At 37.7% G+C, this 27214-nt stretch overlaps 1 protein-coding gene across 2 annotated transcripts in view; it reads left to right on the top strand.

Moving 5' to 3' along the window:
- Positions 1-25313, top strand: part of C2H8orf34 (chromosome 2 C8orf34 homolog) — a 173211-nt gene extending 147898 nt beyond the window's left edge. The window contains exons 11-14 of one of the 2 annotated variants that reach the window (XM_074897689.1): positions 989-1109; positions 5720-6222; positions 11521-11614; positions 24910-25313. In XM_074897689.1, coding sequence (XP_074753790.1) covers positions 989-1109; positions 5720-6222; positions 11521-11614; positions 24910-24917 — 726 coding nt within the window. In that variant the 3' untranslated portion in view covers positions 24918-25313. Of the gene's footprint in view, positions 1-988; positions 1110-5719; positions 6223-11520; positions 11727-24909 lie in introns of those variants that run through there. The other variant, XM_074897688.1, reaches the window with a different exon arrangement.
- Positions 25314-27214: the final 1901 nt, after the last annotated feature.

The following is a 27214-nucleotide window of genomic DNA, read 5'->3' as shown; positions in this document are numbered from 1 at the left end:
GCAGCAACCCATGTGTCTGCCAGTAATACAGTTCCAGCGTGGCAGACCATGTAGCAGCAGAGCTCTGTATGCCATCTGTGAGTGGCATCTCCAGTTTGGGTCTTTCTCTCAGTTGAATGCTCAATCATTCTTCTCCCTGAACTTACATCAGCTTAATGTCTTCGAAACCACGGCATAAGACTTGCTTCTTTAGGAAACCTGGGAAATCAACAAAACTCTCTAGACTACAGATGAAATGTTTTAGTGAGGTAATAATGTAAAATTTATTTCAGCTAGGCTGTTAAGAATGCTTTAATTAATGTTTTAATTTGTTGTTTTTATGACCAAGTCTTGCGTGCTTGGTCATATGGTTTTTGTGTATTTCAAATAAGCATTAAAAAAAATTATCAAGTTTACCTCATAGTATATTTTAAAATCATTTCTTGTAACCGTATTGAGTGGGTTCCCAAAAACGCACATAATTGTGAATACCACAGGTGACTGGGGAGGTGGTCTGTTTGCCGGCATCCCTTTCATACTGCTATGTTGCCCTGAAAGTAATATTTCTTGCAGTGATAAAACAGCACTGGCAATTTTGATTAGGAAATTCTGTGATATTCCCAGAAGTGCTGCTTTTCAGAGATATGGTGCCAAACGTTACAGTAATTTAAAGTAGGTTCAACCCCCACTAAGTAACTAGAACTGTACAGAATGTAAATTGTTGAAGAATTTGTCCAGTTATGATGTCTCAGCATGGAACAAGAGCTTGTGAAAGTATATATTTGAATTACTTTAGAACTATTGGTTTTAAATAATGCCTACTATTTATGTTATTTAAGGTATATTTTGTAATATTTTGCATAAAATATATATTCTAAATTAAAAGCACCAGATCCAGATACACTGTTCTAAATGAGAACACCACTTTTTTTAAATTTTTTTTTTTTTTTCATGTGTAACTCTGAAACCACATTAAAAAAATATTCCCTTTTCATTTTATCTGTGTAAGTCTCAGACGGTTTGGACACTGGATGCCATGGGTGTCAGACCTGGAGGTTCCCCAAGGCAGAAACTCTTGAAGGATTCATTAGCAGCAAAAGAACTTCAGACCATGGAGAAACACCTAGCTGGTATGTATGGTAGCAAGGGGTCATAAAATGCCTAGCAGTACTCACCCAGCTAGCTCTGCCAATACTTTAGACAAAGGAAAAAATTATGTATCTCAAATGCTGATGAAAGATAAAAATTCTAAACTTCTTTTTTTCTTCATTGAAGAGAAACAGGACATTTATTGTTGTGTTTGTAGATATAATGAACTTTGTTGTAATTACAGTAAATACAGCAATTAAACAGTAATTAAACTGTCTTAAATATACAGCAGTCTGACAGCTTAATAACATACCTTTTTTGTTGTTTTCACATTTCATCAAGACATGCAATAAGGAGGTACTGCCTCTTCACCTACAGCTAAGTAGTCTTTAGAAAAGTCTGCAATGGACCTTTAGCTTGAGGAATAGAATTCTTTGCAGGAAAAGCCCGCCTTTTTCATGAGACTTCTGTCTAAGTGAAGTCTGTTAACTTGTGTGAAGTGTAACATCTGTAACATCTTTGATGGACTAACCATTTCCTAAAGATCAAACAAACCCCCCCCATTTTCTTTAGTGAAGATATATTTCAGAGCTCTATAGAAATTAATGAGGCATATCCTAGGATATAGTTTACAATTTGTTGTTCTTTGTAATCAATATTTATATTTTCTTATCTTCAGCTTTAGTTATAAGGTATGACATAGACCTATAGCATGGTAGTCCTATATTATGCATGCTGTTTGTCATACGGTGAAAGCTGTGTTTCATGGACCAACTCTATGAAAAGCAATGCGGAACTGGAACATAAAGACTGTGTATATAAGGTGGAAGGAGAAATGAAATGTATCTGACCCTTCTTTCAAGTAATTCAGAGAGTGAGACTGAGAACTTTAACATTTTCAGTGTCATTTTGACCATATATTCTATGAATAATATTTGTGTGACAGGCTTGGGAGCTGTATCCTCTTTAGAGAGAGGTGCAGCTCTTGTACTTTTCTCTAGGGGCTGTTGGAGCTGAAGTCAAGGTAGAAGCCAAAGCTATGACCACAAAGAGGGAAGCACTTTAGAAAAAGCTTTTGCTTGGAATGGAACAAAACTAAAAATTGTGATATCTATAAATGAAGAAATTTTAGACAGTTTTTGTTTCTGACAACAGAGATACTGTCATTCAGTTTTTCTTGACACATTCAAGTCACTGTAGCTATTAGAGATGTAACTATTGTCAAACTAGACTGAAAATTTGAGCCCTCTCTCCAAGCTGAAACCACCAGGAACATCTTGTGGGAACCAGCAGACTGAGCTGTGGTCATCAGGTTTCTGTGACATAGCAGGGACCTGAGTACCCCAGGGGCCTCTGCTCCTAAGGTAGTGCTTGCCTTCCCTTACGTTGCTGCAGTTGGCTCTCAGGAGGGGTCTGGTGAAGGTCACCCTACTTTGATTATGTCCTAACTGGTCACACTTCCATGGTTGTACAAGCTGTTCTTATATATGCAGTATGCATTGAAACATGCAGTTCCTTTAGATCTCCCTTGACAAAGCTGACAGTAATAACTACCATATGCAACAGAATATGGAATTTTAAATACTTAATTGACCATAAGCTAACTAGCTACATTCACTTAGTCTCTGAGATTTGGTCTACCGCTGTGTGACCTACAAGGTCTTCTCTCCCGCATCAATGCTGTTGTTGTCACTGGGCTTTGGGCCCGTTATTTCAGTAGGGCTGTAACATGGGGTTCAGTTGTTCTACCATTCAGTAATTTTTGTCTGCCTGAGAAATTCACAAGAAAGCAGCCCAATTACTGGACATTGGACTCTTGTATTCCTAATAATTCATGTCCTATTATAACATCAGTGCTGCCTGAGACAATTATTTCCCTAACAGACAAGCATAACATAATTTCCATGAAGAATCAGCTCAGAAGACCTCAGATAATGCTGTGGTTTTGCTTAACTCTATCTGTCTCATAAATTTGCAAAAGTTCATGTGTCACTGATATCAGCAAGTCTCCTTGTTTCAGTTCTCTTACCAAGCACACTGGAAACTATTACTACTACCCAATACAAGGCAGTGATTTAGATGCCTGATTTATGACTTGGATTACTTGTATAATGATGAAGTGTGGTCCCCTGTCTTAGGTACCCCTTCCTAAGGAGCCTGGCTTTCTCTTATGGACTGTGTGCTGGATAAAACTCACTCCTAACATAAGACACAATTTGGTGCCTGTGCCTAAATTATGGGCTAGCACCAACTCCCTCAGTACCTTGATATTTGAAAGCAGTATTTTTACAAAATCAGATACTGAAGCAATTAGTTTCCTTTCCCTTCTTACATATGGCTCAGTAATACTTTGTCTAAGTTCCAGGCTCTTATGTTACTGTGGCTTGCTTTATACCACATGCAACTGGAGAATATATATATTTTGGTAGTTAATTCCAGTATCTTGCCAATTTGGTTTGTTGCACTGATTCTGTGGTTACTGGATACTTCTTAAATATATTTTATCACAAGAAGAACTGTTAAATGCATAAACAGTTTGTAAGCACATTATGAATTATGTCCTTATTCTGGGATTTCTGATATGAAAATAAAATGCCTTTGCGTTGCTCTGTTGCATGCATTTTATTTTCCTTTAAGTTACATTGACAAGGAATTTAAAAAATCCTAAATTGTAATTCAGTTTTCCTGCTTACTATAGATCCGATAATACTGTTAAAGCCTGAAGATGTGTGATTTTTTTTTTTTTCTTTTCTGATTGAAAAACTGATATTGAAGCAAAACCAGAGTATATGTGCTATAAATAAAACTGAATAATTGCACTATGGAAACATGTTCATTATATGTGAAGAAATTATTTGAGTAATTGGTTTTTCTTCAGGCTTGATTACTGTACGGAATTAAGGAAACATGAGCCAGAATAAAATGTTTATTTAACTCTTATTAAATCATTCAGTATTCAGATACCAAATCATCATGGGGAAGTTAGAGGTCTGTAATTTTGCAAAGACATAGGCTAAGCTGAATCTTTAAAAGAACATATTTCTCCTTTCATTTAAATTAGGTAGCCCACATTGTCATTTATTGGCCCCTGAATTTTTGCCAGGCATCTTACAAGTTCCAAAGTGATGTGTATTGATTTTTTTTTTTTAAAAGCATAATGGAAGAGTACTTCAAGACATAATTATTTCAAAAAAAGAAATAATAAATTTTAAGAGGGCAGCAAGGTAGCAATTAGAAATAATCTTAAATGTGTGCTCGAAGCAATATCTATATTCTGAAATTTGGAAACAAGAAAACATTTAATCTTTAAAGAGTTGAGAGACACTATTATCTGAGGTTTTCAAACTATTTCAGTTTTATGAGCTTTTTTAGTAATAGCATTTGAAATGTGTGGATTATTTTCTATTAGACTATTAACGTGAACTTAACATAGCTTATTTTCTGTTTTCAAGGTGTTATAAAATAATGTTAAGGGCGGCACATCTTTAATTATTTTACATACAGCATTCCTTTTGTATCTATCTGCTGGTAAACACAAGTGAAAGAAGATCTGATTTTCCAATATGAAGTTTGTAATCTTTCTTTTTGGACTTTTAGCATTTGAGATTACTGATATCAAAATAAAAAATAAATGTTTGGTTTATTTAAGTGCTCTTAATAGGTGTTAAAATCAGTAGAGCCTTGCTGATTTACAGCTTCTGGAACTGTGACATACAGTTCAGTGGGAAATGGCATTCCTTTTCTAAAGATAACTGACTATGCCTATCAAAACCAAGTTACAGTAGAGTATATGCTGGTGAGAGTGGAAATTTGTAACGATTGTGTAAGATAAAATAAACAAGTCGACTGTTCCTTAAGCTTGACATTTTTACTTGCAAGGACTTTCAGTATGTTAGCAACGCTAACCTAAATTCCAGCTACCCTCATCTAACTTCATTGGATGTACCTGATCTAATTCATTAGAAGTATTAATATGATTTAAATTAATTCAGAAGACATTTTTCATCACTACCCCTGATCTGTTCAGTTTTTAAATAGTATCTTACACCTTATGGCTGTGTGAGGACACATCAAGTGGTGGCTACCTTTTATCCTTGGATTATAGATGTTGGTGAACCCATCACCTGCTGTGACATGGCATGCCAGAGCACAAAATTGAGATTCAAACAGGATCACAGATCCAAATGTGCCAGAGTTCAAGGGTTTTTTCCACCAGAATTTTGGTTGGGTTTTAAACAGCAAGGCCAGAAGCAAAAGTCTCACCTTGAACCAGTTTTGGATTGCCCTTCACTGCAGCTGAGGATGGCAAGTTTAGCTCACAGCTCCATCTTGGTTTGATACTAACGTGCAAAAGCCACAGTGATAACTCTGAGGAAATGAGAGGGATTTTCATAAGCTGTATTGACATTCAACGCAGTGTTAATATTTCATTCCTGTGGCATAGCTGTGTGTGCACCAAATCAGTGTAAATAAGCTTTGAGGAAATGTTTGTCAAACATTTGAACTGTTAATTCTGATGCCTTATATTTTAACGATGAATAGATTTTTCTCTGCATAGCTAGAGGTTGTCACTTACATTGGAGAAAATCAAGAGTTTTAAACTAGAGAAACATCAAGTGAGTGAGTTTTTTGTTTGTCTGTGTTTGCACAGATATTGAGAAGGACCTAGCATTATGGGAAGAAGCAAGGCTCTCAAGAAGCCCTACTATCCAACATCATAGTTCTGTTACACCTGACCATCAAGGAAATCTTCAGACTGCACAAGGCCAAAATCCAAGGCCTCAAGTGCCAACTCAGACTGGGAAGAACATTCAGCTCCAAGGAAACAAATCACCCCCTCTGCCCACTAACAGCAGAACACAGGTCTCCAGTGTTGGAAACAGTAGGCCTCCAACACCCGCTACACAAACCAACAGGCCACCAACTCCATCAACTCCAGGGAGCAGACCTGTGACCCCAAATAGCTTGCTGTCACGGCCTCTTACCCCTAGCAACCAAGGAAATAGGGAAAGCATCATTAGTATGCAAAGAAGCAGATCTTTGTCATCTAAGAGCCAAATGGGGAGGACCCTCAGCGCTGCTTCAGGGCTCTCTGTGCAAATGAGTGGAGACATTGTTGGAACTGTCACTACTCAGAGAAGCAGTTTATCAGAAGTAAGATTTTCAATTTAATGTTTTTGCTATGTTTAAGAGCTGCTATAACATGAAGACTAGATTGTGTTTTATGTTGAAGTAACATCAGTATACCTAATATAACTTACTATTCTGAAAAGAACTTGAAATATAACAATGAGAAAATTAGCAAGGAAATACTGCTCAGCTTTGAGAGGTACTGATTAGAGACTGTCAGGGTTATTACAGAAATCCTAGTGAAACGCTCCTGCCCCCCAGATTTTCCATGGGCTCTGTAGGGTTTTGTCTGCATGATGCATAGTAATTATTATTCTTACTGTTATTATTATTATTATGCATGATGCATAATAAAATATTAGCCTTATAGTTTCTAAAAGGTGCATACTTCTGGAATATTAGACACAACTTTATCTTATCTTTGTGATTCCAGGGTATTTCCTTCCTGCTGCACTGGCAGTGTCCTTGGTCTACTTTTTCTTTCATTTTTTTGGACACATTGGAATGATTAGTTAGGCATTGATGAATGAACAAATTTTCCGAAACACAAAACTGAACTGCAATGAGAAAATGTCCAACATTATTGAATCACTGTCTAGTATTATGTGCATGTTAACTAGGCTGATTCAGAGCATAAAACTTTCTGTCCTATATTAATTGCTTTTACAGGATTGGTCTTGGTTTAAATCAAAACTAAATGTTAAAGTACCTTGGAAATTTTGAGTGGGATTTTCTTCTGCTAACCTTAGCTGCCTTAAAGATAACTTTAGTGTGTAGGCAGTGGAAATAAAAGCACCTGTGAAAGAACAGCCCTGCTGTCTATCTCAGATACATGCCTTACAAAGGTGAGGTTTTTTCTCAGGAAATGCCAGTCCTTCTGTACTGACTTGAGAAGGACGTACATGTCTAGATTGCTAATTTTTTAATGGTAAAACAAGTCGGTTCCCACCATTTATTACTAATCTCTTTGTAATCCATTTGTCAAAGCCTGGAGAGCTTTTTTTCCAAGACTGAAAAACATATCATACATAGATAATTGTTTCTGAGAAGTATCATTTGGTTTAAAAATCTGTTGGGTATGCTACTTGACACAGTGTATTATCAGTCTAATGACTTCTTAAAAAAATTTTAAAATGTTGCTTATAATATTCCTTAGAGATGCTTGTAGGAAAATTAGATATATGATATTTAGTATAATCTTGCACTTAAGTATATGTCCTCCATTATTTATTATGAAAGAAAGGAAATGAGGCACAGATAACTAAAACTATAGAATTTGGGGAGGAAATCTAACTTAAATTTGGTGGTGGAAAAAATACTCATTTTGGTGTTTGAATCGCAGTGCACTAATCCCATCACTCAAGCTACTTCTTCACCTAGAAATGGATATCCAATTTAAAGACACGAGAACTGCAGATGACTACATTTCTGTTGAAAGTGTCTTCCCTGACAGTTGATGCATATTCAAACCAGAATCTTTCAATGGAAAAAAAAAATGTAATTGTAACAAATTCAGGTTTTGACAAACAAAAGCCCCGTGTCTTCTATTTTGTGGGGTGGTGTGTTTGTATGTTGGAATTTTTCCACATACCAAAAATGAGAATTGAAATTCATTTTTAACTAAAAATGTTCAGAAGAAATGACGGGTTTCATTGTTTCCCATTAAACTCTTCACTCCTCTTTTTCTTTCTTTTTAAGCAGTCCTGTTCTTATGTGGTACATAGTCATCTGATGCCAACTAGAATTATTGTGTAGACTCCTGAAAGTGCCATGTAATAAGCTGCATCTCCACCAAGGGACATCCAGTCTGTCCATCACTTCTGATCTTTCCTGTAACAAGGCAGGCAATTAAAAATGTTTTCTTTGACAGCCTTTCTGTAGTTATAGTAATAATAACTGTGAGTCCCATTTTATTTGCAGTGACTTGTTACTTCTGTTAGCCAAATCCCAAGCTTTGCTGATAGCTCTTAAAATAAGTGTCCTGTTATACTTCTAATATGTGTATATATATATGTCACAAGAACTTTAAGGAATGAGAAATATTATTACCCTGTTTTATAGTTAGAATAGCATGTCCAATTTCATCCAGTGAGCCCACTGGAAAGCTGTTGTTAAATCTCAGCATTTCTATGCAGGATCTTATCCGCTGTTATAATCCCTTCTAGAAGTGACAAATTCTTTTCTTACTCTTTGCTTACTCGGTACAATAGTACGTTGGCTTCTAGTGACCCAGCTCAAACCCTATTTATCCTTTCCTGACATGCACAAGTGACCTTTGACTTAACGGAAACTTGTCCTGGGACTAACTCAGCTTCCAATGGGAAAACCGCTAATATGACATGTTCATACTGAAGACCTTTCTCTGCCAAGCTGTAAAGGCTGTCGGATGTCAGAAAGTAGCTGATGGAAGTCTGGCAAATCTGCTGCTCCCAGCCCCATCTTTGGAGTGTTTTGGGAGCTCTTTTAAGCTATCTTTGGCCACTGAAGTTCCTGGTGACTTAGAGTAAGTGGGTTTAGACAGAACATACCCAGGAAATATCTCTGTTCAGTGACATTTTTTGCCGTGTTAGAGGTGTCCCCCTATTTGTGGCCATATGATTTCATTCTCTTGTGTCACAATTTCTCTCTGACCAAAGAGACAAATTTTAAAAAGTCAAAGATGGCCTGTGGTAGTAGAACAACAAAGTTCTGTCTTGTCTTTGTACTTTTATAGATCACAAACATATAAAACTCAAGGCTTATACTGTAAATTATTTTATTGTAGATTTTGAATCCTCTTCCTGTATAAAACCAGTAAAATAAAAGGGAAATTACCTTTATTCTTCTTAGCCTTATGGTGTGAATTAGGAATTTCCGCTACATGTGAATACACTGTGGCTGATCCTATAGGAGATAAGATTTTTGCAAATAATTCTGCTTCCTTGCTGTTAGGTGGTGTTAATGGAATTAACGAGTATAAAGTTGATACATCTTTGATGAGAATAAGTCAGCTGAGAAGGATCAGATTCCTGGCTACAGGGAGCATGTTTTACCATAAGGAGCTTAAATTGAATAATTCAGAATCAGCGTGGGTTTACACTGTGTGCTGTCACTTGTTTATTTATCAGGAATTATAACATATCTCTCAATATCTTACATATACTTCCTAGTTTGTAATGTGTTTCAGAGTAACATAACAAGTCTAAAATACAAAAATATTACCGATAAATACAATTCAGAGTTGTTCTTAAGTTTTAGTAAAGTTCATGCTGTAGGTCTGGGTGGTTTAATCTTGTTATAGCACAAATATTAAATCATTTGGCAAGTACTTTACATATCAGCTGTTAAGAATGTTTTGGGTTTTTTTAATGCTCAAGATTTACAATGATCTGAGATTTTGTGGATGAGGTTCTGCTTCTTGGCACACACAATATTACAAAGCTCTAACAGGTGTGTTTTATTATCAGCTCTGTTCAAGGCTGAATTGAATTATAGCAGAGAAATGCTACCTAGAGAAATAGTTTTATTATCTCTATAAAATTAATAAATCAGGGTTCCAAATCTTTTGGCAGAACTACTTTTATGCATTTACCTTATCCTTTGGTGTTTTGTATAAATTGACAAAGGAATGTTGAATCCTGCTTATCTCTTTAGGATGAATTCCATTAAAGTGACACAATTCTGTGATAGTTATCAATAGCTGTTGAGATTAAAATTCTACTGACTCCCTTGTTTGCCATTTCATTTTCTGAACACTTGGAATTTTACAATCACTTCTTTTTATCCAGGTAGTTTAAAATGGTATTCAGTAATCTTTATTGGTCTGTCATTGTTAACAGCAGGAAATTTCAGCTTACTTGAATATAGCATTGATTAACACAAGTTTTCCTCCTACTTACTGGAGTATAGAGCATAACTTGATGTGATGAGGACTCTCTTTTTGGTCAGATACTTCCATTGTGTTATGCTGCATGGCTCGGTTCTTTGCTTTGTGTTTTTGGAAGATTAAATAGTATGCTGATCAGCATGAGCGCCACTGGCTCCTACTGCAAAAATCCTGTTGCGTGAACCAAAACACTTTGGCCAGTTCAGTGCTGTAGTCACAAACCTTCTCAAACACTGAGCACATTTGAAATGGCAATTCATGCATAAGGCCTGGAGCTCCTGCCCGAGTTTAGTGTTGGCCCATTGCGGCAGTCCTGTGTATTTTTTAACAGATTACTAATGGAATTAATAATTTACTCCCAGCGAGTTAGATTGTGATTGAACAGCCTTTGGTCCCCAAGAACTGATTTAAACAAACCTGGTTTCTGTTTTTAAACCAGATAGCCTAACAATAAAAATCATTCTGTAGCACTGTGCAATACAATTTAACTTTGAATATGTAGATTTGGGTTTTCAGCTGGTGCAAAAGAAGACAGGGTTATTAACGCCCCCTCTTTTTTTCAGGTATTTATAAGAATCTGGCCAGTCATTTTATGATATCTGGCCAATGTTTATGTTCTCTTTTAGAGACTAGACTTGCATGTTTGTACTGCTTTTGAAAATAAAACAATGCATTCTAGTCTCATCTTTCACCTTGAATATTGCAAAGAAACCTATCAAAAGTATTTTATGTGTCTATGTGTGTACATGCTCACATACGTGTGTGTGTGTAAAAATGTTTTCATATATAATATATGAATATTTATATAATATATATTATATAAAAAGAGACAACTGTAAAACATTTTTAACAGCATATATTCAGCTGCGTATGGATTTTTAACTGTGTAAAACATTTATATTTTGATTCTTAGTGTTTTATGGTATCTTGGAGGCAAAAGTTTCCATAGCATTTTTCCTTCATAGCCTTTCTCCTTCTCCAATAAAACCATAGGTTCTAAATCAAGTTTCAGGACCTTGTTCTAACTAGATTGGAGACAGTGAAAGTTCTGACAAATCTAAGCCTCACTTCAGCAAATAGTGCATGACATGTCTAGGCATAGTCCAAAAACTGCAGGGACAGATGGAACATCTGCATTACGATTTTGTTGTGTGTCGCTGCATTTCTAAGATGAGTATGTATGTATCTGTGGCAATAGCAGATAGCTAGCTAAAGAGACCCTTTATGGTTTTTTGTTTTTTTTCCAAATACATAAGTATGTAAGAATTGAATAAAAAAAAATAATTCTAGGGAGCCTGCATATCCTCCAAATTCTGTTTTTATTTCACAGCAATATTTTTTTTTTTATTAAAGTCTTTCTCCTCTCTAGTTAATTGAGGCTAGAGTGTTTGCTACAGCCTGCATTTGTATAGAACCATTCTCTGTCATTTTATCTAAAATAGATCTGTTTGTGGCAGGATGAATTCTTACAACAGCTTCAGCTTGCTCATCAACCTTGGATATTGCCGAGTGACACAGAAAGTGAAGGAGTGGAAGCTGACCAAGACAAATGTAAGTATATTTGTTAGGACCAATGTCAAAAACCCTCAAACTTTTAACTCCTCTTTTTTATATCTTAAATCCTGTGAAGATGTCATGCCTACACACAGGAACTATTCTTATAAGTACCCATTACTCATTTGTTTGAGGGCTGAATTTCATGGGATTGATTTACATAAGCTTTCCTACAGTCACTGGACAATGACAAAATATTCACAGACCACAGTTTACTTAGCTGAGTGAAAAAATTTGTTCAGATGGGTTAAAGTAGTTCTTCTAAGAAAGTAGCACGACGTTGAAATAGATACTCTGTTTAGTAAATCTGTATTGACCAGCAAAAAAACTCACAAAAAAATCCCGGTAGCTCTGAAAATTAGAGCCTTCTTCCTCAGGCCTCTGACTGCATTATCTCTATTTTGCCTGTGTTCTTTCAAATTCCTCTGTATAAAAAAAAAAAAAAAAAGTTCTTAATCACACAAGTAATCCTTAATATCCTACGCTCTTTGAAGCAGTTGTCTTATCATGAAAGCAAAGGTCAGCAGGATCATAACCTAAATGACAGAACAAGTAACAGCAAGTAACATGCTATAAATTATAATACATTCAAACTGTAGCAAGTTCTATCTGCCTATAAGGTACCTGTTAATAATGTCACTGAAAATATTAAATGCTTTGCATTTTCTTTTTTAATTCACAGTAGTTTTGTGATCTGCAAGGGTGAATATGCAAACTATTTCCTAAAATATTTTAGGTGATATACTTGAAAAGAATAGATGATTTAATCAGCATATTTAGAAAACAATACATTCTACTAAAACTGCTTTAAATGTGCAGAGTTAAAATAAGATAAAGCCTATTTCTTCACAGAATGGAACAGTTCTGTATGGGATTAATTATCTGTAATAATCATGCCAGATAAACAATATATTTTTAAATTATGGCACTTAAAAAACTGAGGAGTTTTCTATTCAGGTACCAGTTTCACAAATCCATACATAGCCTGTGGTTTGACTGTGAAATTTCAGTTTACATAGTGAGGTACTGAAGAACATGTGCCAGCTTTTTAACACTACTACAGTGTTAAAATGAAGTTCTGTGTGTTCAGATGATTTTAGTCCAAAGCCAGTAAGTCTAATTTGACTTGCACCTGAGCCTTTCACTTATCTTTGGACTGAAGGCTTACCTTAGGTGGCTAAAGGGAGACCCTGGCACCTGCCTTTTCTTTGCATGTGAATTTTCCTCTGTATTTTCTGTAGTCATTTTACAGTCCCACAAACATTGGTAGAACTGGCCATGTACACATAGATTGGTACTAATTATGTGGTCAGGGAGAGTGATGCTTCAGGACACATCAGATGCACAGCATGGTTCTTTCCTAGCTGCTGTACCTGGATTACATGGGTGTGGGGACTTCTGAACATCCAAGATTTTACGCTATAAGATTCCAGGAATCCTGATACCTCATTGTCACTGCCTAGTGTGACACAGTGGTAAGTGCACCGGAAAATAAGCAGGCGGGGAAGGAGACCAGCCTGGCTAAACAGGGACCTTTGGCTGGATCTCAAGAACAAAAGGAGAATCTATTGCCTTTGGAAGAGGGGGCAGGTCTCTCATGAAAACTATAAACATGTAGTGAAGTTATGCAGGGAGAACATTAGGAGAGCTTGAGCTCAACTTAGCTACAGCTGTTAAGGATAACAACAACTGTTTCTATAAATTTGTTAACAGCAAAAGGAGGATTAGGGAAAATCTCCCTCCTTTACTGGATGCAGAGGGAAACATGGTAACTAAGGATGAGGAAACAGCTGAGGTGCTCAACACCTAGTTTGCCTCAGTCTTTAGCAGTGGAACTGGCTGTTCCCTGGACACCCAGACTCATGAGCTGGGAGATGGGGAGAGGAAGCAGACTGAGGTCAGCACAGCTGAACAGACCTGCTGCACCACTTGGATGCACACAAGTCTGTGGGACCAGATGAGTTACACCCAAGGGTGCTGAAAGAGTTGGCAGATGTGCTCGCCAAGCCACTTTCCATGATTTACCTGAAGTCATGGCTAACTGGGGAGGTCCCATTGGACTGGAGGGTGGCAAATGTGACACCCATCTACAAGAGAGGCAGAAAGGACAATCCAGGAAACTATAGACCTGCCAGTCTGACCTCGGTGCCAGGGAAGGTCATGGAGCAGGTCATCTCGGGTACCATTAAAAGTCATATAATGGACAACCAGGGGATCAGACCTAGTCAGCATGGGTTTATGAAAGGCAGGTCCTGCCTGACAAACCTGATCTCCTTCTATGACAGGGTGACCTGCTTATTGGATGAGGGAAAGGCTGCGGATGTTGTTTACCTTGACTTCAGTAAGGCCTTTGACACCGTTTCCCACAGGATTCTCCTGGTGAAACTGCCTGCTCATGACTTGGATGGGCACACACTTCTCTGGGTAAAAAATTGGCTGGATGGCCGGGCCCAAAGAGTTGTGGTGAATGGAGTTAAATCCAGTTGGTGGTCAGTCGCGAGTGGTGTCCCCCAGGGCTCAGTCTTGGGGCCACTCCTGTTTAACGTCTTTATTGATGATCTAGACGAGGGGATCGAGTGCACCCTCAGTCAGTTTGCGGATGACACCAAGTTGGGTGGGAGTGTTGATCTGGTCGAGGGTAGGGAGGCTCTGCAGAGAGACCTGGACAGGCTGGAGCCATGGGCTGAGGCCAACTGGAGGAGTTTCAATAAGGCCAAATGCCGGGGGCTGCCCTTGGGCCACAACAACCCCCAGCAGCGCTACAGGCTTGGGGAGGAGTGGCTGGAGAGCTGACAGTCAGAGAGGGACCTGGGGGGATGATTGACAGCCGGCTGAACAGGAGCCAGCAGTGTGCCCAGGGGGCCAAGAAGGCCAATGGCATCCTGGCTTGTGTCAGCAATAGCGTGGCCAGCAGGGACAGGGAAGGGATCTTACCCCTGTCCTCGGCACTGGTGAGGCTGCACCTCGATTCCTGTGTTCAGTTTTGGGCCCCTCACTACAAAAAGGACATTGAATGACTCGAGCGTGTCCAGAGAAGGGCAACAAAGCTGGTGCAGGGTCTGGAGCACAGGTCGTATGAGGAGTGGCTGAGGGAACTGGGGGTGTTTAGTCTGGAGAAGAGGAGGCTGAGGGGAGACCTCATCACCCTCTACCTGAAAGGAGGCTGCAGAGACCTGGGGATGAGGCTCTTTAACGAAGTAACAAGCAATAGGACAAGAGGGAATGGCCTCAAGTTGCACCAGGGAAGGTTTAGACTGGATATTAGGAAGCATTTCTTTACAGAACGGTTTGTTAAGCGTTGGAATGGGCTGCCCAGGGAGGTGGTGGAGTCCCCATCCCTGGAGGTGTTTAAGAGTCGGGTCGACACAGTGCTGAGGGATATGGTGTAGTTGGGAACTGTCAGTGTTAGGTTAATGGTTGGACTGGATGATCTTCAAGGTCTTTTCCAACCTAGACGATTCTATGTGTGATTCTGTGTGTTATACATAAAAGTTTCGGTCCTACCACCAGATCAGTAGAGATGATAGTTGCCTAACTAATAACAATTCTTTTTCTTGGATCTGATGGCACCAAAGACACAGAAGGGAAAGAAAGTACCTGTAAGCTATATTTTCTGACCAAAAGTTAAATGCCTCTTAAACACTGACAGGTTTGGGGCATTGACCACCTCTCTAGAAAGCCTGTTCCAGTTTTTGACCACCCTCTCGTTAAAGAAATGCTTCCTAATATCCAGTCTAAACCTCCCCTATAGTAGCTTTGAACCATTCCCATGAGTCCTATCACTGGATCCCAAGGAGAAGAGATCAGCACCTTCCTCTCTACTTCCCCTCCTCAGGAAGCTGTAGAGAGCAATGAGGTCGCCCCTCAGCCTACTTCCCTTGAAACTAGACAAACCCACAGTCTTTAGCTGCTCCTCCTAGTAAATTCCTTCCAACTCTTTCACCACCTTTGTTGCCCTCCTCTGGATGTGTTCAAGGACCTTCACATCCTTCTTAAATTGTGGGGCCCAGAACTGCCCACAGTACTCAAGGTGAAGCTGCACCAGTGCTGAATACAGCAAGATTGATACCTTTGATTAGCTGGTTACGCTGTGTTTGATGCATCCCAGGATGCGGTTTGCCCTCTTGACTGCCAGGTCACACTGCTGGCTCATACTGAGCCTGCTACTGACCAGCATCCCTAGATCCCTTTCTGCAGGATTGCTCTTCAGCCATTCCCCTACCAGTTTATACTTATGCCCAGCGTTACTCCGGCCTAGGTGCAGGATCTGGCATTTGCACTTGTTAAATTTCATCCTGTTACTCATTGTCCAATGCTCCAGTCTATCTAGATCCCTCTGCAGGGCCTCTTGTCCCTCAAGAGAGTCAACAGCACCTCCCAGTTTGCTATCATCAGCAAACTTGTTAATGGTACATTCAACTTCTGCATCCAGATCTTTGACAAATATATGGAACAGAACTGGCCCTAGAATTGAACCCTGAGGAACAAGCTGGTGACCAGTCGCCAGCCAGATGTAGCCCCATTGGTTACAACACTTTAAGCTCTGCCCGTCAGCCATTTCTTCACCTAGCACTCATTCACACAAGCACAACTTGTCCAGAAGGATGCTGTGAGGGATAGTATCAAAAGTCTTACTAAAATCCAGAAAAAAAACATCCACCACCTTCCCTTCATCTACTAGGCAGGTGACCTTATCATAGCAGGATATCAAATTAGTTAAACAGGATTTTCCCTTTGTGAACCCATGATGACTGTGCACTTAACTGCGGTATAGTTAACTGCTGCACCCTTTATAGTAGGTGTTTCTACTAATACAACTGAAGGGGTAGAACAAAAACGCTTGATCAAAGCAATACTTTTTGAAATCTAATAATGATAAATGTTATTAACAGTGACAATAATAATGTTATCATCCCTATATGAGGTTATTTGCTAGTGTCATTGGTAAGCAGAAAGTGCAGGACTGCCACTGCTGACAAAGAGAAGCTGCCAATTCCCAGTTGTAAAGTGGAGAGTCAGTGAGGGTCTTGGCCTACTTGCTGATGCCAGTGCTTGTAGGCAGAACAGCTGGCAAGACTACACATCATTTTTCACTCTAAAGTTAATAAATCTGTGTGGATGTTTTGTGTGTGATTTAGTGTTGAAGGGGCCCAGCAGTTCATAATTTATGAGTTTGAGCAGAAGAGCTGCAAAATTAATCTTTACAATAGCAACACCTGTTCTTTGACTCAGCTTTTAATAAATTATATGTGGATAATATTTACCACATTCTTTGACTACTTTGAGATAATAGCAGCCAGGTGTAAAGCTAGTTTTTGGTAGTGGGAAAACTTAACAATGCAAAAAGAGAAGCAATGTGAGTCACCTTGAGTTCTTCTAAATTAATACCTTCTGGTTAGTGTTCTACAAGAAAAAGAATGAAAAAATTTGGGGGTAACAGTTTCAAATGCAGTCAGATGTAAGAGTTTAAAGAGGCTGTTTTCAAAGCCAGTGATAGCTAAACACAATTGGGTCACTTTGGCGTCTCAACATCTCCCAACAAACGTCATTTGCAAAACAGATACGACAGCACATGTCTTATGGAAATGAGATCTAGGTTCTCAGTTCTTGTAAATCAGACTTTACTTTCTAAATCCTTCAGGCTCTCTGACAGTGTTTTAAAAATTTATCCTTATCAGTAAGATCCAAAGATAACTGAAAGTCAATAATTATTAAAGCTCCATACCAGTTATGACAAAATTTGAAATCAAATTGGTACTCATAAAAGAGTATAAATGATTACAGCTTAAAAGATTTGTTATGTTAATGAAGGAAAGAAAAACATTTTCAAGAAGCATTGTTGATTTTTTTTTAGCATACCCTCTCATTCCTCTTTATGTGCTTAATTAAGTTTGCAGAAATCTGAGATAGTTGTGTAATTATTTGTTCTTGTAATGTCATTTTCATTATTAAAAAATAGGAACCAACACATGCTTTTTTAAGAACTACTATAATTTAGTAACTGAATCTCTTTTGCTTGCTATATATGATCTCCTTTGATAGTCTGTACACACTGAGCAGAGATAACTGAAAATGTCAAAAGCAGTATGATCCAAAATCGAGTGTTAGCCGTTCTTTTTTGATTTAAGTGTCACTAAAAAGCCTGTAGAGAAGGCCTCATGTGTCTTCCTCCTCAGATGTCATTCTGAAGACAGTTCTCCATTATTACCTGTAGTAGCTTGCTTGTGTGCTGATTCTCTGCAAATAGTTTTCAGAGGATGCATAGAGATCATTCTTGGAAAGAGGAGGGATCTGGAAAAAATATTTACCATTTCCACAATACTTCAGTTTGGTGTTCTTTGAGCTGGCAAAAATAATTTTCTTCTGTATGGGGTACTGATGCAAGGAAACAGAAGCGCTGCATCTACAACCACCAAAGCATTTCTTAGCAGCTTTTATGAGAAGAAATTCAGCCTTTCAGAGGACTGGAGAGAGTCAGGTTGAATTTTCCCTTAAGAACAGGTCCTACAGAGACTGCAGGTTGGAAATTTCAACTCTATCCCTAGCTTCCAAGAACCTACTGTCTGTAGCCCTGGCGTGGATTTACTGCCCAAAAGCCTGATTCTTCTTTCTTGGGTGCCTAACTCAAGAAGTTACCCACACAGCAGATTTCCCCTAGTCTCACAGCCTTGGACATAGAGGATCTCAACCTGCAGTCAATCCATTTGGCAGATGTATATGACAGATGACTAACATAGACTGTTAATGAACTTGCTACTCGGTTAATCCATATTAAATATATATCTATGTGTATATACATTCCTTTGCCCTGATCCACTTAAGGCCTGTCAGGTTTTGTAGTCGATGGCACACTAAGTGGTGTGGCTGCTATCACTTCACTCTGACTTCAGCTTGCCAAGAGGAACACTAGATGCTCATTTCTAGCTTGGCTGATCTGGGAAAAGGCTTGAACTCTCACCTACTGACCCATGGCAAGAAACTTCAATGTTTTGCCACTACACATCTGTAAACTCTTTTCTAAGATTTGCAATGGAAGGTCTACTGCTGATAAATCAAAGCTCATTGCTGGGAAAAAGCGGGATTTTCACTCCATTCATTCTTGCACTGGTCCTGTAACTCTGGAGAGACACTCTTGCTGATGACTTCAACAGGTATTGAAGAAAACCTTCATTTTCTCATTTGGCACAAAGGTCCACCTACCAAAAAGACCAAAAGAATGAAAGACATTTTTTTTGGAGGAATCAAGAAAATCGGACTTTGTTCCAGAAAAATTCCAAATGGTATAATATTTGTCCATGGGTATTCCTTACACTGAGCAAATTCACATAGTTCAACAGTTAGTTTTTCTTAATTATGAAAAAAAGTGTTTGTAAGATTTAGAAAATTGCTTGATCGGAGTTGATAATAAGGAGGAGTTTACTGCTGGAATATGTTTTTTGCTGTGAAAGTTTCGTTTGCTAGAGCCAGGTACTACTCAGTATGAGTAAGAATGACAGAATCAGGCTTAGAGCAGCAACTGTTGATTGAAACCTTTATGACATTGGCACAAATGCATTCCATTTCTGTCGGTCAAATTCAGCTATTTGTATTTGTGGTCTGCTCTGGAGTATAGCAGTACTGGAAACATCTCTTACAGCAGGTATGAGATTAGGGCAAGGCTAGATTTGTTTCTCTAGGGAGTAAGGTAGTTATGAGGCATTGTTCAAATGTATTATTCAGTTATGTGTCTGGTTAACAAGAACATAATATTTGTAGTTGGAAATTTTTCCCAGTGACTTGTAAATTCACTATAAATATGCACTTTTTTGTCCCAAAAGTGAATCTGGGTTGAACTTCAGGAACATTTTAATTCCAGATTCATGAATATTATGGAGAAACTTACTGGTATCTTTCTTTCATTTACTATTTCAAGAGTGGTAATATAAACTGGAGTAAAAAAGTATTATCTGCCCATCCCACATAATCTTTCTCAGGAGTGTCATAAAGCTTTTGTCTGCCTGGGGTATGAATAAATTTCCAAATTTCTCCAGTGTACACTTACATATGTTAAAGAAGATACGTTGTCTCTCATTCTCCCTACCAGGGGCTTAGCTAGGTATTTAGCTTGAGGCAGTTTTATGTACACTTCAGAAATGGGGTATGAGTAAGGACTGTGTTCCTCTAAACAGAATTTCATGAGGCCTATTGCATGGTCTTGGCTGGATGTCTTGTAACACCCATAACTGAAGCTACATTTCATATAACTGCTTTTTGAGTCTGAAAGTGAGATAAAACAATTTTCTAGCATGGAAACCTGCCCAGTTGGATTTAATTATTTATGGACAGTGAAACAAAAGTAAAGATTGACATTATTTCTACCAGAAGTTAAGTGACTGTTGGATAGTGAGGGGAGAGTTCTAATACATCTAGGGAAAGTTGGAACTAGTCTCAAGATTCCTATTTTTTTAACGGATGTACTTAAATCCAAAGCTACCATTATCTCCTTATACTATTAAGGCTTTAGCTCATATCACTTCATTTCTAAAGACTAATATTTGGTTTCATCTTGGAGAAGTTCACATTGAACTAAATATTTGGAAGGAGGGAATTTTCCATTGCAGTGGGGAAAAAATGCTCAAAATTGATTTTGGTGCAGAAAGCGGTTTTCAGTGCAGCTTCTGCAAGTTACATTATTATTGTAAATTTGGATTCCCAAAGACATTTAATGTAATAAAAAACGTCACTGTAATTTAAAAAATGGCATAGAGAATTATCAGGACACACATTAGGTAAATTAAAAGCTGGCTCACTGAGGAATCAAGAACTAGAGTTTCTAATGGGAAGATGTAGATGAATGGGGCTCATTAGGGTCTGATAAGTTTGGATAATTGGTGGGAAGGACAAGTTGAAGTTATTAAATGATATGAATCCCCTGGTATAATGGCCACATTCCAGTAAAATGCACTTTATTATAACCAGATGAAATATATTTGAACCAAATGAAATATATCTGGCACCAGAGAAACATATCTGTCTGTGCTGCAGAATAATGAGGCTTTGTCTTGAAAAGCAGTGACCTAACGGATTTTGGATGATCATAGAAGATCATCTCAGTATGAGCTCTCAGCATAATTCTGTCACAAAGAACGGTAGACCATTCCTTGAATGCCTAAAAAGTTAAGTAGCAAAATAATTATTCCACATGATATCAGTAAAAACCTCTGGTTTTGGTGTCTTGCCATTAAGAAAGATTGGAATTACTTCAGAGATTTCAGAAGATGATTAAAAATGTCTCAGAGATTGGGAAGCCCTGTTAGGAGTTTCTCTCCCCTAAAGGCATTCAACTAGGAACCTCAGCGATTACTTGGTAGGTAGACATTTAAATAAAAAAAATTCAACTCATCAAAGTGTGCTGAAGAAATTAAATGCTATGTCTTAGCAACCAGGACCTTTAAGCACTGTAAGAAAAAGTTAAGAGAGTCAGTGAACTTGGAGTCATTAACACAAGGTGGTAGGGCTTGCTAAGTAACAGATTATCATCTAGCGGGAGATTCTGTGGACTCTATACAGGTATACAGGAGGTCAAACTAGATGATCACAGCAGGATTTTTTGTCCTGATGTCTATGAATATACTTACTCATTCTCATAAAGAGCAGACTCTGGTTATGCAATTTCAGTTGCTTTCCTGGACACTACACGTTAGGCATTGATAAAGATATGCATGATATAATGATCTTGATTCTACATGTATGCCACCTGTTTTCTTACAAACCCTTGAGGATGTGCATAACTGTATGTACATGTAAACACATCATCATGATTTGTATTCTAAGGTTCGTTCTAGTGATTTTAAACTGCAAAGCCCACCCCCACCCCATTGTTTTTACTATCATAATTTAGTCCCTGGAAAATAAAAATCGTTTACTTGAGAAGGCAGGATGCCTCTGGATAATGTCTGTCCTTAGTGATCCAAAAATACACACCTGGGAAATATAAGATATGACGGTTTGAATTAATTTCGACCATAACAAAGTTACTAATATAATACTGTTAAACTTTACTGTGCTCTAGATAGTCATAGAATTCTGTAGGTCTCAAAGCAGAAAATATGTTCATGATAATGTTATCTTTGTGAATGTCTGGTATTAAATGTCAGTGTATATAATAACAGTGATAGAAATGTTTTGCTTTTAAAATATTTTTTTTAATTCAAAAAGATCTGCAAGTGGACTTTAAGCTTTCAGGAAAAAAATATTGGCTGTCCTTAATTTTTGAATTCCACAGAGTTCTATGCCTTGTATAAACCACTCTGAATAGATATACAGGTAAGTTCAACAGAAAATGCTCATCACTAAGAAAACTGTACTAAGCTTTATTAGAATTTTGCTCCAAAATAAGAGTATAAACATAGATCAATTTACCTATGTCACAATAAAAATGCCCCACTAGCTGTATATTGATATAGCAGGCTGTGTATATTGATACAAGAACTTTGATTTGGATCACAGAGTATACTGTTACGTGTTGAAACACAGGTTGTTTAATACTGTGCTGTTAAAAGATTGTAGTACAGAGCATCAGAAAGAGCTAGGGACCAAATTACGCTGATCTCGTCGTTCTTTTATACCTTTCTTGATTCCTTTGTTTGCCAATGCTGGCTGAGTGCTTTCACTACAGACCTAGAAGATCTTTCTGTAAACCTGTATGTGCTTTTTATTCCATTTAATTGTCACAACTTTTTTCAAGAGCTATCAAACTCAGTCATCTTTTACCAGTGCCTGGTGTAGTCATCTAGAGCAGTGAAGAAAGAGCACCAAATAGCCCTGAAGTACTACCAAAGCACATTGGTCATGTTCTACACCTACTTTTCACTCAATTTGTTTGAATGCAAATGACCCCATGAAGTGCAAGACCCAGGGAGCACATCCTTTTGCATTAAATAAGGCTTTGAATGGCTTTTGGCTTCACAACTGACTGATTCAGCAGAGGGGCCAGATCAATGCAGAAACCGGAAAAAATGTAGAATGCTTGACTGTATTCCCATAACAGGATGCAAAAATGACCAGGAGGTGAAGATTCTGTGAAATAAATCTGTTTTCTTGCCTTGGCCCAGTATTCTCCAAGCTTTAAAAAAAAAACTAACACTCCTTATTATCCTGTTGCTGTAAATGTGTTTTACAAAGCTGAGATTTAGTCTAAGACAAAACTTCAGAAATTCCTTTGTTATCATGAAGAGGAAGGATTTCAAATTCAAGTAGGAAGATGTTAAGATTTTGTGACTTAATTACGATGACTGTTCTTGACCCTGTCAGGGAGAAAATCCATGAATGTGGAGACTGTGAGAGAGGGAGAAGATAGAAGAGTTGATCCTTCATATGTGAATTCTGTTCATTTTGGTTAAATCTTGTTTGACAATGCATAGTGCCAGTGTGAGTACTACAGCAGGATCTGGGCAACATTTATTTTCCCTGTGTCTTATTTCCTTGATCTGTAAAGTGGGATGATAAAATGTGATTACTGACAGCAAAGCTATGAGAAATCACCAGCTAATGTTTCTAAAATGTGTCATGGGACTAAGCCCCGATTCTAATGTCTATCTGTATTTCTTTCTGGTGTGATTTCACTAAATTTAAAATGCATGTAGTTTTTCAGTTACTTTCCCCAAGTCAGTCAGTCGTGTCTTCCTGCTTGTATTAACTACTTTTAAATTATTTTTATTCCCTTTTATGTTGGAGAAATCAGCCTGTCAGGGTATGACGCGTCTCACGTACCTTCAGCTATAGAACAATGAGAGTTTAGTCCAAGCTGTTTGTTCTCTGAAGCAAGGAGAGAAACAAAGGGGGCTCAGAGGACAGCTAGAGATCTGATCTGTCTTACTAGGGGACTGAGACAGGTACACTGAGAATCCCATCACCCCTTCAGGGTGTCCTTCATCTCTTGCATCTCCACCTTGACGCCTCTCTATCTCATGTCAGCTAAAAGTTGATTTGATCTTGCTAATATCGTTTCTTATCAGTCAAGAATTCCACAATGGATACGGGGTAACACAGAATATATTTTCTGGCTGGCATCCTATTTTCTTCTGCAGCTAAGACCACATTCCCTGGAGTTTTTGTGGGTAACAGTCATAAGAAGAATCTGCAGATGAAACAGGCTTACATATATTTGATTTTCTTTTTCCCCCCCTTAAGACAATTTTTTTACTTAAAGATAAAACTGTGACGATGCTTGAATATCTGCTAAATGAAGTGCCTCCAAGGAAAACAGTTGTTGAACATTTAGGTATAAATGACAAAAAAATACATATAAGGATAATAAAGGATAAGAACTTTTGCTAAGATTTCCTAGGCTTTATTTCTTCCTTTTGATGCAGAGGTTTTCATGGTATGTACCTTGCTCTGCTCAATATCAATACCATATCAGATATAAAGTCCAGGTTTATCACCTGGCAAAGTGAAACTTGAAGATCTTGTTCCAATTGTATTTAATTGATTAGCAGGAGATAATGGGAATATTTTGTTCCTGCCAAGTTTCTTTAATCTCCCAAAGAGGGCTTGCATATTTATATGTTTAAAAGGAGTGCATAAATGTGAAATTGCTGTGCCTGATTTCCTTTAGTGTTTAAAAACAGCAAGGTGAAGGCTTCTAAGGTAACATACAGACAAGACCTTATGCATTCAGCTGTGTAATTAAATGTGGTTGTGCTGTTTGTTTCCAGTTTATAACCCTGATTCTCTAACTAGATCCATGTAATAGGTCCGGTTGCAGCATTGCATCTTTTACAAACATGGAGGGGGGGGCGAGGGGCAAGTTGTGTTACAGTGAGCAACATTTACGAAACAATCTATTTCAATATGTGTATGTAACTATTTATAAAAGCTAAATTTCCATTTTGCTTTGGGGAAGGTTTTCAACCAGAACACAAGCAGAAATGAAAACATTGTTATCTCAGCTTATTTGATTCATCACAGTTGCCTACTATGTTTGATGGTTTTTTGCAACACTGGTCATTTTTTGCAATCTATTACTACTATTGGAAAAGAAGCAGCAGAAAAACCCTCCAAAACACTGAGGAATTGGAACAAATAATATAACTAAAGAAGCTGTGATTTGTTTCTGAATATTTTAGAGATAAAAATGAATTGTGATTCATCAACATATTTATCAGTTTTGCTTATTTAACAGAGTTCAGCATCATGGAAAACTTTTACAAAATGCAAACACAATAAGAATTTCACTTTCCCTTTTGTCCTATTTTTGTGTACATTAAATTTTAGCCCTAATTTCTGTGTTTTTCTGTTTGATTTCACAGGTTTGTGAAATCAGTGGGATTGTTGAAGAACAATTTAATTAAAACAAAATTACGGTGATCAAAACTACACCTGAAAATTTGCTTTAGTTTATACATAATAATTTTAAATAAAGTTATTTTTCTAGTATCAGCAGTACATAAGTGGAACCGCTCTGATATGTGGATGCTCTAATGCACTGAATCAGAGTATTTACTGTGGTACAGTGGCCTTAGGAAAGAAGGGTAACTGTCACCTTTTAGTATAAAGTTACTATAATGTTTTTGTTTAATTTATACCCCTGTTATTTTGGATTGACATTTGATAAGCTAAGCTAAACTCTGCCTGACCAAAACAAACTTTACCTAGAGATTTTATGTATTTTAACTTGTCTAACGTTTTCTACTCCTTATATTTTTGTAATCTTTACTCTTTTTTAGATTAATAAACATTAAAGTATTCGCCCACATCTGCCAGTGTGTATGTCCCATTCAGGTCTCACAGAGAACTGGCTGTTCACTCATAGTCACCTGCAGAGAGAGGTCAGAAGGGGGAGTGAGTGAAAGAGTATGTGTGTGGGTAGCAGAAACAGGTGTTGCCCCTGCCGCATAGCTTTGTATTGAGTTTATCTACTTTGATCTTTAAAACAAATAAAGACTCTTTTAAAAAGGGAACATATCAATAAGGAATGGAGCATGCATGCAAAAATAAAGCACCTAAAGGAATTTCATATATATGATAAAGCATTAGTTACCCATATGGATTACTGAAACAAATTTGCTGTTTAAAATAAGCTAACCGGTGTGTGCTGTGTGCTTGGAACTTTAGAAGATGCTTTTGCACAGACATCAAATGAAGGGATGTGGCAGTTGCATTTACTGATTTCATTTACCTGTTAACTCTGTCAAGTGTGTTCTCAATTTCCTTTGTCTTCAATTATGTATGCTTGGTTCCTGTATCTTAGACATAATGATATAATGAAATTGCTTGCAACTATTAAAAAAAAAATGCAGTATAACCATCTATTTGTTTAAGAAATAAAAATGAATTGTCTGTCATGAATGTTTTGTAGTGTGAACTTTTTTTGCTGTCTCACAAACATACAGTGCTAAATGCACAGAAAGTATGTTGATCTGCATTAGTCATGAGCAAGTAAAATGGATGGTAACGTTGTGATGAACAGGTACTTGCTATATGTATCATCATAATGTAGACTTCCTATGTGTAAAATGTTTAGCATACTGGATCCCTATGGGGATAGTCCCTTGAAATTAGTTTCAGGAACAGGCTTAATTGATTTGTCAGCAGTAAAGAAAATCTGTTATGCTGTGCGTATTTGCAATATACATGAAGACTCATTTGCACATAGGAGAGCATATTATCAATGATAAGCTATATTTAATCAGTTGTGCTCAGTAAAGCATTCCTGTGAAACTAGTATCTCCTTTTCACAGGTTTTATTCTTCCTTAGTGGCGTGCATTTCATATTTTACCTTGACACTACTGAAAAATGTAAAGTAGGTTTGCTTTTTCCTTGTTAGTTGCTTCACTGAACATCTGTTAAGCTCCATTCTTTCTGCTTCATGCCATTACTGGGTGAAATTATAACCATATTTAATCCCTGGGTAAAATCTCATTGACTTCAGTGGAACTAAGATAGCCCATGACAAGTTGAGAAAGAAATTGGAATCTGGCAGCATCTTAATTCTAGAAGTTCTTGCATGTCTAAGAACTTGAAGACAGTTTTAGCTAGGTCAGAGGAATATCTGGTTTCATATTTTGATCACATATGAAGAAACACAAGACAAGCTTTATGCAGGAAGGCAGAATATAAATCCTGCTTCTGGTCTTCAGAGGGCAAAAACTTTTTAGTTACAGATATAGTAGGTACTATCAGCATTCATTAGAATGATTAGTAATTTAGCAGGTGTGAATTGTATGCAAGTGTCTCAAAGTGTGAGAGGATGGCTTGACTCTTGAGTGGTCCCAGGTGTAAGAGCTATGAAGCCTTGGGCTCCTGAGATCTGTCTGTTCCTGGTACTGTCCAGAACAATGGTATTTTTCTGGGACACTTTCTAAGCTAAAGGGCAGAGGATAAAACCATGGCAAATATTACTTAATTGTCACACAAAAACATACAGAAAATCCCATGTTATTTTTTTGGTTTGGTTCTCGTGATTTTGACATGATTTCATGATATTTTTAACACTTGTGGTTGGCACCACTCCCTCTAAAGTGTATGGCAAGCATTTTCTTGGCTGATACTAGCATTCAGGCCAGCAACCACAGCTGACATTGTAGGGGAGAAGCAGCCACCTGGTACCCTGA

This window comes from Athene noctua, chromosome 2 (assembly GCF_965140245.1).
Source record: "Athene noctua chromosome 2, bAthNoc1.hap1.1, whole genome shotgun sequence".
Taxonomy (NCBI): domain Eukaryota; kingdom Metazoa; phylum Chordata; class Aves; order Strigiformes; family Strigidae; genus Athene; species Athene noctua.
The sequence above is the reverse complement of the archived record's forward strand: the minus strand, read 5'-3'. Positions and strand labels throughout refer to the sequence as shown.